This window comes from Patagioenas fasciata, chromosome 3, assembly GCF_037038585.1.
Source record: "Patagioenas fasciata isolate bPatFas1 chromosome 3, bPatFas1.hap1, whole genome shotgun sequence".
Taxonomy (NCBI): Eukaryota; Metazoa; Chordata; class Aves; order Columbiformes; family Columbidae; genus Patagioenas; species Patagioenas fasciata.
The window spans coordinates 77,935,464-77,949,242 of record NC_092522.1 but is presented as its reverse complement, the minus strand read 5'-3'; the positions used below and the strand labels follow the sequence as shown (position 1 = coordinate 77,949,242).

General features: G+C 36.2%; 1 protein-coding gene across 2 annotated transcripts in view; it reads right to left on the bottom strand.

Moving 5' to 3' along the window:
* The window catches only part of AK9 (adenylate kinase 9), a 73,983-nt gene that overhangs the window by 36,594 nt on the left and 23,610 nt on the right, over window positions 1–13,779 (bottom strand). For both annotated transcript variants that reach the window (XM_065834560.2, XM_065834561.2), the window contains exons 16-19: window positions 13,086–13,242; window positions 7,886–8,036; window positions 7,323–7,384; window positions 1,927–2,028 (exon numbers count right to left, since the gene is read on the bottom strand). In XM_065834560.2, the coding sequence (XP_065690632.2) occupies window positions 1,927–2,028; window positions 7,323–7,384; window positions 7,886–8,036; window positions 13,086–13,242 (472 nt within the window). The remainder of the gene's footprint in view (window positions 1–1,926; window positions 2,029–7,322; window positions 7,385–7,885; window positions 8,037–13,085; window positions 13,243–13,779) is intronic.

The following is a 13,779-nucleotide window of genomic DNA, read 5'->3' as shown; positions in this document are numbered from 1 at the left end:
TGCAGCTGTAACTTTGCTATTAGATATGTTATAATAATTCTGCTTGCAGAGGTGATGTACAGTGAGAAGTATTTTTAAACAAACAAGAAACATAGTCAAGAAAAATATCTGAAAAGATAGTAATGGTCTAAAAATAAATGGATGTAAAAATGCCAACAAGTTTACTTTAGAGGATGTGGCAGTCTATCTAACAGTGCTGTTCCTAATTTCTTTTCCTTATCACAGAGGCAATAGGAAAAAATCCTCCCCAGCCCTAAATCTGAAGCTTTCACAGGGAATGCCTGTATGGCAATCTCTCATTTTCTTTTGCTCTGTCTTCTTTGCTTTTCTGAGCATAGTTACCATAGAGACAAACAATCCTCAAAGGCTTTTCTGCCCCCACGTTCTCCAAGTGAGTTGCTGGGGAAGGAAAGGCTTTAACATCTTTTTTTGCCAGTGTTCTGCTAGTATTAGATATGACTTATTCTGCCCTCAGCGCATATTCAGCAACGAAAAATGAAAAAATCCTTCTTTCCTCCCTTCTCAAACCCTGTCAAAACTGACATAGACACCAGAAGCCAGTATGTCTTCTTCATTAGGGTTTAACTATCAAAATAAACAGAAAGGTAAAACGTGGGGTAACAGTGACACTTCCATTCCTTGGAACAGATGGATATTTCATTATGAACATATTTTGTCTTTTTGAAACAGTAGTTTGTTTATACAGACTTTTCATTACTTACTTATAAATATACGCTGCCAAATCTTTTTTCAGCACATTACAGTGAAATGTACTTAGGAAACAGACTTATACTGTGTGTACTGATTTTTTGGGGTTTGGAAAAAAAAGCAGTTCTGTTTACAGATTAAGTTGATTCTTTCTAATGCATAAAATGTATGTATTTAACAACTTGTTAAATTTAACAACAATGTTTTTTGTCGGATTTATTTCTTTTTGGACTTTAACATATTTTAAAAATTCTAGTAGATAAAAGCTAAAATGTATATTTTAAAAAGTAAAGCAGACCATCTCTATTAAAGATGAGTTGCCTTCAAAGTATTTTTTGAGAGAAGGTTACTAGAGTATTTCATATATATTTTCATTAGCTTATGGCTTTGTGGAGTTCCATGTACTGCAGAATTTTACCTTATACTGAAAAGAAGAAAACATGATTCCTTGTGAAATCTAGCAAGCTGTTAGCAGGACAATGGAAGAGTGAAGAAAATACAGGACATATTTTGATCATTCACATCCGAAGAGAAATTAATCCATTCCCATTTTTCCCAAGATCTCTAGCCACAGGGAATGGACAAGTAATTTCTGATTAATGCAAATACAGTATTAATTTGAAAATGGTCTGTAGAACTGGGATTTATAAAAATCACATGCAAATGATTGTGAATACTGCAATTTGATTCTCCCCACCACTCCATTTTTTCTTAGTATTTTCTTTCTACTTTTTCTGGGGGGGTCACAATCCATAGGAGTGACTTTATCACTTTATTTTTTTCTCCTCTGATTTCACTCCCTTATTACTTTATCCTGTAGAGAGTGCTCATGTTATTTCTGAATATAAGAAGTTGTGTCGACCTGGAATTTCAGCGACGCTCACTTTATTTGTTGTTTTTCCCATAGATCCCTGTATACATTATTAATTTGGTATTTAGGTAGCAGAGACAATAGTGGGATTTTGCTGTTTTTCAAGGTGCAGATACCTGGTGCATTATTTTTAACAGGAAAAAACATTGTGCCTTTAATTGCATTTATAAATCTTTAAATAACTTGAACCTAACTACTCCATTATAAACTTCTTTAAAAGAAAAAAAGTTAAGGTAAGGATGATATTTACAGCCAATTTTCAAATATAGTAGAAACTTGTAGAAAAGGAAGGCATACAATTCTTGATGTTATCAAGTAAGAGAGATTACATATGCTATAAGGCCAACCTGTAGGTTTAAATTCTTCTTCATAATCTGCAGAATCGCCGGGCTTTTTCTGGAGCGTTTGTTCAGTTTCAGGTGGAAGCTGCTCATTATTGTCCTCAAATTCTGTTGGCACAAATAAAATCAATAACTTCAACAAACCCATTGAGGGGTGATGGAGGCACTATAGAAATAAAGGTATTTTTGGACCACACTGCAGAACTTATATTTGATCACCTGCAAAAAAGTATTTACTTTGATGCTCAGTGATTACACACTGATCAAAACATTTTAAGATCAGCTACCTGATCTGTGGGGAAAGGTAGACCATCTATCAGATGCCACATGGCTATTAATAAAGTGGAGAATTATTTTATTTAATTCAGTGCTTTTACATAAAAATATTTTTCATTCATTATAATCTGTGTTCTGTGCTCAAACCAGGCTCAAAAACAAGATCTTGCAAAAGAGAGAACTTGGTATTCTAGAGAACAGCTCTTATAGGGTGGAAATGCTTTTGATTTGAAGAAACGCTTGTGCACCTGAAGGCTGGTGTAATTTTTCCGACTCTATCAGTCAGTCAATAAAGAGCAATACTTTTTCCTCCAAGCCTTGTTGGGCTTATGTCCTTAGAACATTTTGAGAATAATAAAAAACCACTAATACATCTCAACATGTTACAATTACCCAAACTCAAATCATATTAAAGAAGAATGTATTTTAAAATCTGAAATGATGACATTTCTTTTCATGTACATCTCATTTTTCGCAAAGAAAACACAAACGTCATGGAAAAAAGGATTGAAACACTGAATTTCTGATTTACGCAGAATCAGGAAACTTCATCTGGTAAACAAGCCTCTTATATATAATGGACAGAAATTCACAACCTTTAGAGTGTGTCAAATTGAGAAAATTATTCACTTATTCTAGTTCTTTTTCTTTTGATATATACAGGAATGCAGTCAAGCAAAATGAGTTTTGATGGTCTGCAATAAATAAGAGTCTATAATATACACAAATAGGAAAACAACATGCAGGAAAATATGTGCAAAGTGGAAGATGCTTTTTTAAGACTGTCAACATGCAAATTCTAAACCAATATCCCCCAGCCTTTATTTATCTGAATGAGACTAAAAGAATTTAAAAACAGAGGGTATTTGGGATTTAATTGAGAAAGTCCTTCATAACCTTTCTGTTTCTATTTTGAAATTCTCTGCCTAAAATTCTGTGATCACAGATATTAGAATGTAATTATCATATCTGGTTTATGAAGGAGGCCAGAGAGTGGCTTTCAAGATCATGTAACTTTGCTCAATAACTGAACAAACTGTAAAGTTAATATCACTACAGCTTGCTTGGAAGTTTGTGGCACAAGTAATTTGCTATCCCCTGACTGCAGATGAATAAATTGTCCGTGTTCATACTCTTTCACTGAAAAGCCTCCAGTTAGAGGTAGAAAAAAAACCAAATCAAGATGCAAGCCAGCCAAAAAAAATGAAGAAAATATATTTAGAGGCTGTAGGGCTGGATATAGCAAAAAAGCATTTCTCTTCAAAGACTAACGAGGAAATGTCCTAACATGTACAGGTTTAATTATTATTATATTTATTTCTTGTTGTTAAAATATCTTACTAAATTTAACACAATGATAAAAATAAAAAAAATCAAGAACATAAAAGAACAGCTAAAGAAGTGGGTATTGATTCAACCCTCCACCATCTGTAACACATCAAAGGCAAGGGATGAGATCAATATTAAAGAGTTTATAAAAAATATTGGTATTAACAGCTGTGAAGAACAAGCACAAGAGGAGACGCCTGGAATTATCAGGTCCCATTTATTTATTTACTCATTTATTTCATGCAAGAGTTTCTGCTCAAATAGCAAGAGTAGCAGAAGAGATGCCAGTGAGGACGGGGTTGTGCTAACACACCACCCTGAGCTACAGTGACTGAAGCACAGGCAGACGTGTGCTCCAGCTGAGTCTGCTATAGGAAGGGGGTAATCGCTGGCAGAAAAGCAGGGCTGATAAATAAAGTACAGAAAAATACAGTCTTAAACCATGACAACTGTTTGCTTCAGTGGATAAAATCAGTTGTATGGAATATTTTATTGCTGAAACATGGCAGGAAATAAATATGCTAAGTTTTACCTCAGGAAGACTGGAATGAATCCACAGACCTGCCTGAAGCTGTATAACTCTTCTACAAAGCCTGCAATATATTCTCATGAAGTCATACAGCTGTCTGGTAGCATAAATAAATCCATACTCATGCAAACCTGCTGCAAAAATGCTTAAATACAGTAAGAAATTGCAGCAAATAATCTAAGATCAGAATAATTGTGCCAAGGGTCATGGAAAAAGATGTGTGGCTATAATTTTCAGCTAGACACTACACTCAAGAGTTACCACATAAATTGTTCATGTACCTTCAACAGACAATTTCAGCATTGAACTTAGCATCCTAACTCACTTAACTACATTTGTTAAATACACACATAAACACCTTGCTCATTACTGGAATCACTTTTTCCTTTTAAACACAAACAACACTATAGATTTCAGTATGTTCAGTTCTGAAGGAATCCCAGTTACTTCAATGTTACACTGAGGTTACAAAAATTGCGATTATTGAAATGTATATTTATATAGATTAGACCAGAGATTATTTCATTCAGAAGGGACCATCTAATCCAACTTTCTGAGCAATTCAGGGCTAACCAAAACTTAAAGCATGTTGTTAAGGGCATTGTCCAAATGCCTCTTAAACATTGATCGGCTTAGGGCATTGACCACCTCTCTAGGAAACCTGTTCCAGTGTTTGACCACCCTCTTGGTAAAGAAATGCTTCCTAATGTCCAGTCTAAATCTCCCGGGTACATCTTTGAGTCATTTCCATATGATAAGACATATGAGACATCAAAAGAGCATGATTTGGGATCTGGAGTATTTTTTTGAGTTTTCATTTTTATACCATAACTGCTGTGTTAGCAAAGAAAAAAACAACTAAAACTGTGAACATATAATTAATTTGTATTTTTGTAAAGACATGTCACATGGGAGAAAAGCTGCAGTCAATGTGCTGATGGCACTACATGTGAAATAAAACAGATGTTAGGCTAAGAGCAGCATGACTGAAGTGTTTTGGTGAGTCAGTATTTGATTATTGAAATCAAATGTAGGCGTAGGATGAAATGATTCTCTCTAAACAAGGACTTATCACGTGTTAAGAGCACAAGTGTGTATATTACATTATTACTTCTATCATTAATAATTTTTGTTTTGATGTATTCAGATCAAAATGAGTGAGATACTCAAAGCTAAGATGAACTTTGTTGTCTGAGACACAGATAATAGAGTATCTGTGTAGAACTCTTTATATTTAATACTTTAGAACTCATTCACTTTGGAGAAGAGCTATGTGTTCTATTAGAAACTATAAAAAGTTATGATGCATAAATTTTTAAAAAATTACATGCAATTTAAAGAACCCTACAAAGCTAGAGATTTTTTTCCAGAGAGTAGGTGAAATGTTACCTAAGAAAACTTAAAAGCATGCTATCATACTCAGCCTGTCTTATACTATCTTTACAACTTAGCCCTTGTTATGTATAAGTAACATAAACACCAGGCTGGATAATGAAAGAAAGTGTATGTGACACAGGTTGACAATTCAGAACTTAAGCTTTGCCATAATATTTTTCTACACAAATCAGCACATTATGTTTGAAAGGAAGACAGTAATGGCAATCTAGGCCCCCACTGTTGAGAGAAAAAGGGAAGTGGATATTAATACGCTTAATTTTTAAATTTCAGCTTCAGGCCTCAGGTGGTAATTTAGGCTATGATGGAGAAACCTTGAGTTCCCATAGCAGAGGAAGAAAATACTCCGAAGTTCGCAACCTAGTTTTTAATGTAGAGACAGATACTTGTATATGGTACTACATCTTGACAGCAGATCCAAATCAGACAGCAACATTCTTCTAAGAAAGTAGGCAGTGATTAAAGAAAGTAAAAAAGAAAGTACAACCCTGCAATTTTTTTGACTGTTGAGTTTTAAAAGCATTGAAACTAACTGGAATTAATTCTAAACCTTGACCCAACCGAGAGAATTGTCTGAGGTGCAAAAATCCAGCCTATTTGTGACAGCTGGCCTGTCCACAAAATCTCACTCCTCACAGATTATTCACTCTTGCCCAGGACACCTATATTTTCATTGTTGGAAACAAAGTATAGAACAATTCTGATATAAAAGTAGGATCTTTACAGGAAATACAGAGTGGCTAAAAAAATAGTGTGGTTCTGTCAATACAGAAATAAGCAAAGTAAGAATGTTGTTACCCCAATTTTTTATTAGAGGCAAAACCTTGTGTAATACACATAATTCCATTTTATTTATGTTGTTAGGTTGTGTTATTAAAGGCTAGACCCCATAAGCACAAAGGAGGAAAAAAACAATGACAGGTTGAGGAAACCATATACCCTAATCAGAAGAAACATAACCTTGACTTGGTTTCCCTTGGCATCATTAAAAGTGGATGATGAAGGCATTGTCTGAGTGTAGGATCTATTGAGATGAGTTAACCAGAGGGTCTCTCCCTGGCTGAGGGGAATTATTACCTACAGGGTATGAGATTCATTAGAGGATGTCAAGAAAAGCTGTCTGGGATTCTGTGAGACTTATAATATTATGAGGCATTTCTGAGATGGACCACAGGCAAAGAGAAGGAAGGATCAAAGTGGATTGGGGAGGAAAAAGCATGGATAATAGAATAAGAGGATGAAAGGAGAAATGGGAATACACGCTCAGACTCATTACTGAATAGTCCTGGGGACATGGAGATGAAGCAGCCTCATCTCTACTGGGCTACTGGATTCAGCAATTCATTATGTGTGTTGCTACCAGCTTCAGCAATACATAATGCCTGTTACAAGAGAGTCACTCCTGAAATAATTTCCATTCCCCTTTAATTACTTCAGGCTGAGCTCCTTGGAAGAGGAACAGAAAATCCGACTGTTTTGCGATTTTCTCATTAGCTGTTGGCTAAGTTCTAACAATGTTGTCTAACTTGTAAGGGGATACAGCCTTTTTGATGAGTAGGAAGTTTCAATACAGTTAATAACCCACTAGAAAAGTTACTAGAGGAGATAGAGTCCTGTGCTTTGGATTTATTGAAAACCATAACTATTCTGGCTGATTTAATACATCTCTATGCTGTAACATCTGTTAAGAATGACACATAGAAATGAGTGCCTGAATCGGTGAAGGAAGCAGATAGTAATAGAAAGTCATTTTTCTAGATGCTGAACGTAAAAAGGAAACAAAAAACTGTAAAATATACATAAAACCGAAATTGTTAAATGATTGGAAACACATAATTAGATAAAATAGAAGTCAAATGATGTACACTTTCACCTCTCTCCTCAGCAGCCTCTGAAGATGGATCTTCCTCTGTCGGTATTTCTTGCATTTTTCTCCTGTAAGTAAAAGATTATTCATCTTAAGACTTACATAAATACTACAGAAGCAAGCTGCACCTATATAAGTAAAGATGTAGAAATATACTGCTGGGAACTGAAATATAATTTGGGTTGTACAAAATAAAAATCAAATACATTTTATCATCTAAAATGTAATTATCTTATTGCATTAAAAGCCTGGACTAACGAAAGGCTAATGAAAATGCATTTAGCAAGAGAATCTTCTGCCACCATACTTACAGATCTAAATTAGATATTCCTCAAAGTTAACACATATTGGATTATTTCCTATACATCACAACTAGTCTTAGCATAATTTTTTAGTACATTTTGCTCCGGCGGGGGAATTGGACTAGATGATCTTCGAGGTCCCTTCCATCCCTAACATTCTGTGATTCTGTGATTTGTTTTGATAAATGCACTGATGCCTTGAACACAAAGTAAGGCTAGAAATTTCTTATGCTCATTTTATACATTGAGATATTTGGAATGTTTTACCTATCTTCTTCTTCTCCTTTTTCTTCTTCTTCTTCTCCTCCTCCTCCTTCTTCTTCTTTCTTTTGTAATGCTTCATCTGTTAGTCTTTTCAAAATCTTAGGATCAAGTTCATCCCTATTTTCTAAGTATGCTCTGTGTAGTATACAGGCTCCTGCAGTAAAATTACAGAACAGTAATGAGTTTTATGCATCTGTATAAACCAAAAGTTATTTGAGTTATGAAAATTATTTAATAAATGATAGACAACTTTCCTACTTCTTTTGAAAGCCAAGGATGGGCATACATACAAGTGAAATGTTATTATATTGTTGTGTTATAAGGTTTTGGAGCTTTGTTTTCAATTTCAAGCACGTAATAAACTCAGTCTGGGATATGGGCATGTTAGGATGAAGGCTATAAGGGGAGACAGCACTGAAAGGATTGGTCTTATATTTCTGTATATCACGCATTACTCTGGTATTTGTTTTGTTTGTATATGTATGAAGAAAACTATGAAGAAGCAAATGAAAAACATTCAAATAAAAATATAAATAACATACATACCAAAACTACTACAGCTGGTTGACAGAAATGAAGAATATGCTGTTCCTACTAGGAACTCTACTGACTTATTTACTTGGGCAAATAGGTTTATGATATATGGCTGTGTGGCTGAAATCCATTTCCATCAGTGGAGTTAGTTATGACAGTTTAGATTAGTTCAGGGAATAGCTTACAAGGTAATGACTCAAAATTATGTAAAAATGTAAACTCCACAAGTACATTAGTATTTAAATGACAGAAATAAGTGGGAATCAAATAGTTAACAAAATTGCCCAAATTAAGAATATAATAAAAAGAACAAAAGAAAACAAAATAGCTAAATTCAAGGAAACATATCCAAAGGCAAAAAGCAACATTTTAGCTAAACCTTATAGCAGATATTATGATCTTGCCTCTTTCACCTCATTTTACTCATACTTATTTCTCCAATATATCACACGATCACTATCAGCAACTGACACAAAAATGCATTTTTATCTAAATTTGAACTGTGAGAAACAAGTTACTTAACTGTTGGGTACACTGGCGTTGATTTGAAGCAGATGATAATTTTGTGGGAATGGTTTATATTTTAAACCAATAGTTTCAGTTAAATGTAGTTTTGTAAAAGGAAGGGTGAGTTAAGGGCATTTTTTAAAAATATAATTGGTAAACTCATCTTTAGATAATTCTGTCTTGGTATTCTTCTGAAAAATGTTGTGAGATTTTTCAGTGGCTTTGCCTGGTGGCCCAGGCATGTGATTTCCCATCTTTGTGTTTTCTCACAGTATTATGAAAAGCAACAATGCCAAAGAACATTAATTTACTTCATTATTCAGAGTCCAAATGATTTTGAACTGAAGTGAAGCAGCTTAAATTACAGAATTATCATATGCAGAATGTCCAGAACCATCACAATTACTATACTGTAACTAACTATTGTTTCTTCATTGGGTACCAGCATGTGTGTTCCTTATTCAAAGGATTCAAAATGGTTTCATCTGATGAGTGATTTCAATATACTTGATCAAATTGGTCAAGTGACACATAACCCTTTAGAATAATGGATAATAAATTAGCAAAGTCCTAAGGGGCTGAGCTGAGAATATCTGCTACTGGCATTAACCAGAAATAAGCTGGCTTACTAATGGAGCAGATTTGTAGGTAGCTCAGCTGATTCTGGTTGAAAGAACAATGTTCTTGCAATGTCTTGTTTTAATACAACTGAAAGTCTGCTAAGAAAATCTCTGTGCCAGTTTCAAGCTGAGAGAGCAGAAATATATGCATTATTATTTAAAGAATGTTAATTCATTCCCTCCCACCAATGAATGAAACTTTTAAGAAAAATAAATCATCATTGATTCATATGAAAGCCTGATACAACTCCAGGGATAGAATTAGGATATAGACTCATTATCATCTCAAACACTTTAACAATGGGAATGGTGGATTTCTTTCCAAGCCTGAAAGCTACTTTTACATAGGGCCAAATGGGTTGTAATTAAGAAAGTAGGTTTGTTTGTTTTTCTATTTAATATAAAGCCTGTAACAGTGTTAATTCAAAAAGAGGCACCATCAGGGTTGTGAGCATAAAATTTAAATTTCATGAAGGACCTCTATAACTTCTAGGAAATTCTTACACTTACACCTCAGGGGTCAGTACTGGGGCCAATATTATTCAATATATTCATTAACGATTTAGATGAGGGAATTGAGTGTACTATCAGCAAGTTTGCTGATGACACTAAGCTGGGAGGAGTGGCTGACACGCCAGAAGGCTGTGCTGCCATCCAGCGGGACCTGGACAGGCTGGAGAGTTGGGCGGGGGATAACCTGATGGAATTTAACAAGGGAAAGTGTAGAGTCCTGCATCTGGGCAGGAACAACCCCAGGTTCCAGTATAGGTTGGGGAATGACCTATTAGAGAGCAGTGTAGGGGAAAGGGACCTGGGGGTCCTGGTGGACAACAGGATGACCATGAGCCAGCACTGTGCCCTTGTGGCCAGGAAGGCTAATGGTATCCTTGGGTGTATTACAAGGGGGGTGGTCAGTAGATCGAGAGAGGTCCTCCTTCCCCTCTACTCCGCCCTGGTGAGACCCCATCTGGAATATTGTGTCCAGTTTTGGGCCCCTCAGTTCAAGAAGGACAGGGAACTGCTGGAGAGGGTCCAGCGTAGGGCAACAAAGATGATTAAGGGAGTGGAGCACCTCCCTTATGAAGAAAGGCTGAGGGAGCTGGGGCTCTTTAGTTTGGAGAAGAGGAGACTGAGGGGTGACCTTATTAATGTTTATAAATATATAAAGGGTGAGTGCCACGAGGATGGAGTCAGGCTCTTCTCAGTGGCAAACAATGATAGGACAAGGGGCAATGGGATCAAGCTGGAACACAAGAGGTTCCACTTAAATTTGAGAAAGAACTTCTTCTCAGTGAGGGTAACAGAGCACTGGAACAGGCTGCCCAGGGAGGTTGTGGAGTCTCCTTCCCTGGAGACATTCAAAGCCCGCCTGGACACCTTCCTGTGCGACCTCACCTAGGCGTTCCTGCTCCAGCAGGGGGATTGGACTAGATGATCTTTTGAGGTCCCTTCCAATCCCAAACATACTGTGATACTGTGATACTTTAAAGCATCTGTCATCTGCCAGAATAGAGAAACAGTAGGCGATTGCATGGAAGAGGTGGCTACCAAGAGTATAGAATAGATTGTTCAGATTAGAACAAGTAATTCAGAGTTAGGTTTTGAGAACTAGTGGGAATGGCAGAAAGGTGTACATTGCAGGAAGGAACCACTTAATTTGAAAGCCTCTGCTATGGACTCCCAAGTATTCCCTTCCCAAAAGAAAAAAATGGGGCGGTTACAATTGACCATTTTTCAACAGGGCTCCCATTAAGAATTTTCTGTTCCCAAAGTGTCTGATCTAGAATAAAGCTTTTCAGGGAAAATGACACAAGCTTTTCTTTTATCCAATTAATTCACTAATTTGTTAAATTCTGAGAAGTCAAGAGAAAGTTAACAGAATACTGAAGGAGAGGTTTAGGTTGGCCATTAGGAAAAGGTTCTTCCCCCAGAGGGTGGTGGAGCACTGGAACAGGCTCCCCAGGGAGGTGTCACAGCCCCAAGCCTGACAGTGTTCAAGAAGAGACTGGACAACATCCTCAGACACATGGTGTGAACTGTGGGGTTGTCATATGCAGGGACAGGAGTTGGACTCAATGATCCTTGTGGGTCCCTTCCAACTCAGGACATTCTCTGATTCTATGATCTCAGTCTTCTCCCTGCAGAAATGGCTAGAGCTTGATTCCTGCTTTTTGTTATTTAATATACCGTATTAACATTACATTACGGCATGCCAACTACATGAATAAGGTGCTTTTTGCGGTTATAAGAAAACACAATGCACCATGTCCCAGAAACCAGGCTCATTAACATTTCAATACACTTGAACTGTCTCGGAAGCAAAGATAAGGCATGAAAATGCAATTTGTCCTTAAGTTCTTTCTGGAAGTATCTCAGATGAGGCTTTCTTGAATGACAGGAGCAGCAAAGATGATTTTCTGACAAACACTGGATCTAGAACTTTCTCATAGAAATGTTCAGTCTGTAATTACTCTGTCTACAACCTCCAGCCACACTGGAAGACTTTTAGTTAAGATGTTTTAGGTGTTATAAAATTTCACAAAGCTATGTGACCAACTAGTTCAGGTACAGTAGCTGAGCTGTGAGGATGATTAGTTTATAAAGATGCCATACTTCTGAAAAGCACCTTTGTAATCTTAATTTGCCCCAGGTTGATTTTTATACTTAGGGAAAAGCTCTCTGGACTGATTCTAATACTAGGCAGTTACTGAGCTTTCTTGAACTAAGTATGAATAGGCCCATTATTCCTTTCTGGAAGGGAAGTTTCTACTACTGAAAGATGTTTTGATAATAGACTGGGTTGAACAATTGAATGATCAAACATTGCCACAAGGCAATGAAATTTGTGGGGTAGTATCAATCAAGGAGGCATAACCCATTAAGTCATGATTTGGCAGGCAAAACTTTTAGAAGTGTATGAACTTGTTCAGTTCCTTATGCCTTCCTTCTTGCTTGAAACAATACAGTAAAAGTCCTTTCCTCTGAATTAATGGGTACTAAACTATTATATCAATTTGGATAAGAAGTCGTTCCACTCCTTTTGACCCCAGGATGGGGAACAGGATTCACCTGCATACAGGTATTTCTCCCTCCATATTTCTCTGAAGCACAGGAAGTTTGTATCTGTAACCTGATTTTGCAAGTGGGGAGACCAATGTGCAGGTAGGGAAATTAGACTAAGAGCCACTTTGCAAGCTGATGGCCAGCCAGACACAGAATACAAAAGTCTGAAACTGCAAGTGTACAGCGGCATTTACTGCTGATTGTTAATAGGAGGAAATTGTAAACAGGATTATAAACAGGAGGCATTTTCTTTACCGCTTTTGTAAAGTATTCCGGTTTTCAATTCTGTGTAATTCCCTTAATCCAAATTGTAAGAAATTTGGGGTACCCTTGTTGATTCACTGGATTCTTCCCTCTCTAGACCCCTGAAACTTTATAAATGGAATACAACTACTAGTTTTCCTTGTAAGTGTGCTTTATATACAGATACCAATATAGAAAAAGAAAAGATTAAGCTTCATTAGTGTGCATTTACTAACCATCTTTTTCTGTATTCTTCAGATAGACAACAGTGTCAGGTAAAAGTCCTTTTTCTGATAAAGCTGACCAGTGATCTGCTGACAGAGGGTAGTTATCCACTACCCACCCTCCTTTTTCTGGAGCACCAGGGAACCTGTCTTTGTTTGTCTTCGTAACCTGTTATAAAATGTCAGGTTCAGATAGTCTGTGAGCTGTTCAAAAAGACTGCACAATACAAAATTAATTTCTGAATGTTATGATTTTTCCCTATCGTAATTTCCTGTCAATAAAGAAACATTTATAGCTTTGTATGGCTGAATGAAATAAAAACATAAGAAAAAAAAAAGATATTAATGCGTCAGTGATTTTTTTAAGGTAATCTAAAAAGAATTTAGATTCCAATTTCAATAGTTACAAACCAGCGAACAAATTTAAAACAGTTCAAGATTCTTGGGTAAACCTTCATATACAATCCTTTTCAAACACTTGTATCTGGTGTTGAGCTCTCTAATAGTGACTAAGAGTAAAAGAATAGGGCAAGTATACAGTGATACTTGCCTTAGACAATTTTCCCAGCCTTTAACAACTTCTGTCCCAGGTACTTTGCAAGACAGAAATAATTTTGGTATATATAGTAGTCCTCAATACATTTGTCTTTCATGATCTTGCTCAGTCTCCTATGTAAGCTTTCAGATTATGTGATATAAACTAAAC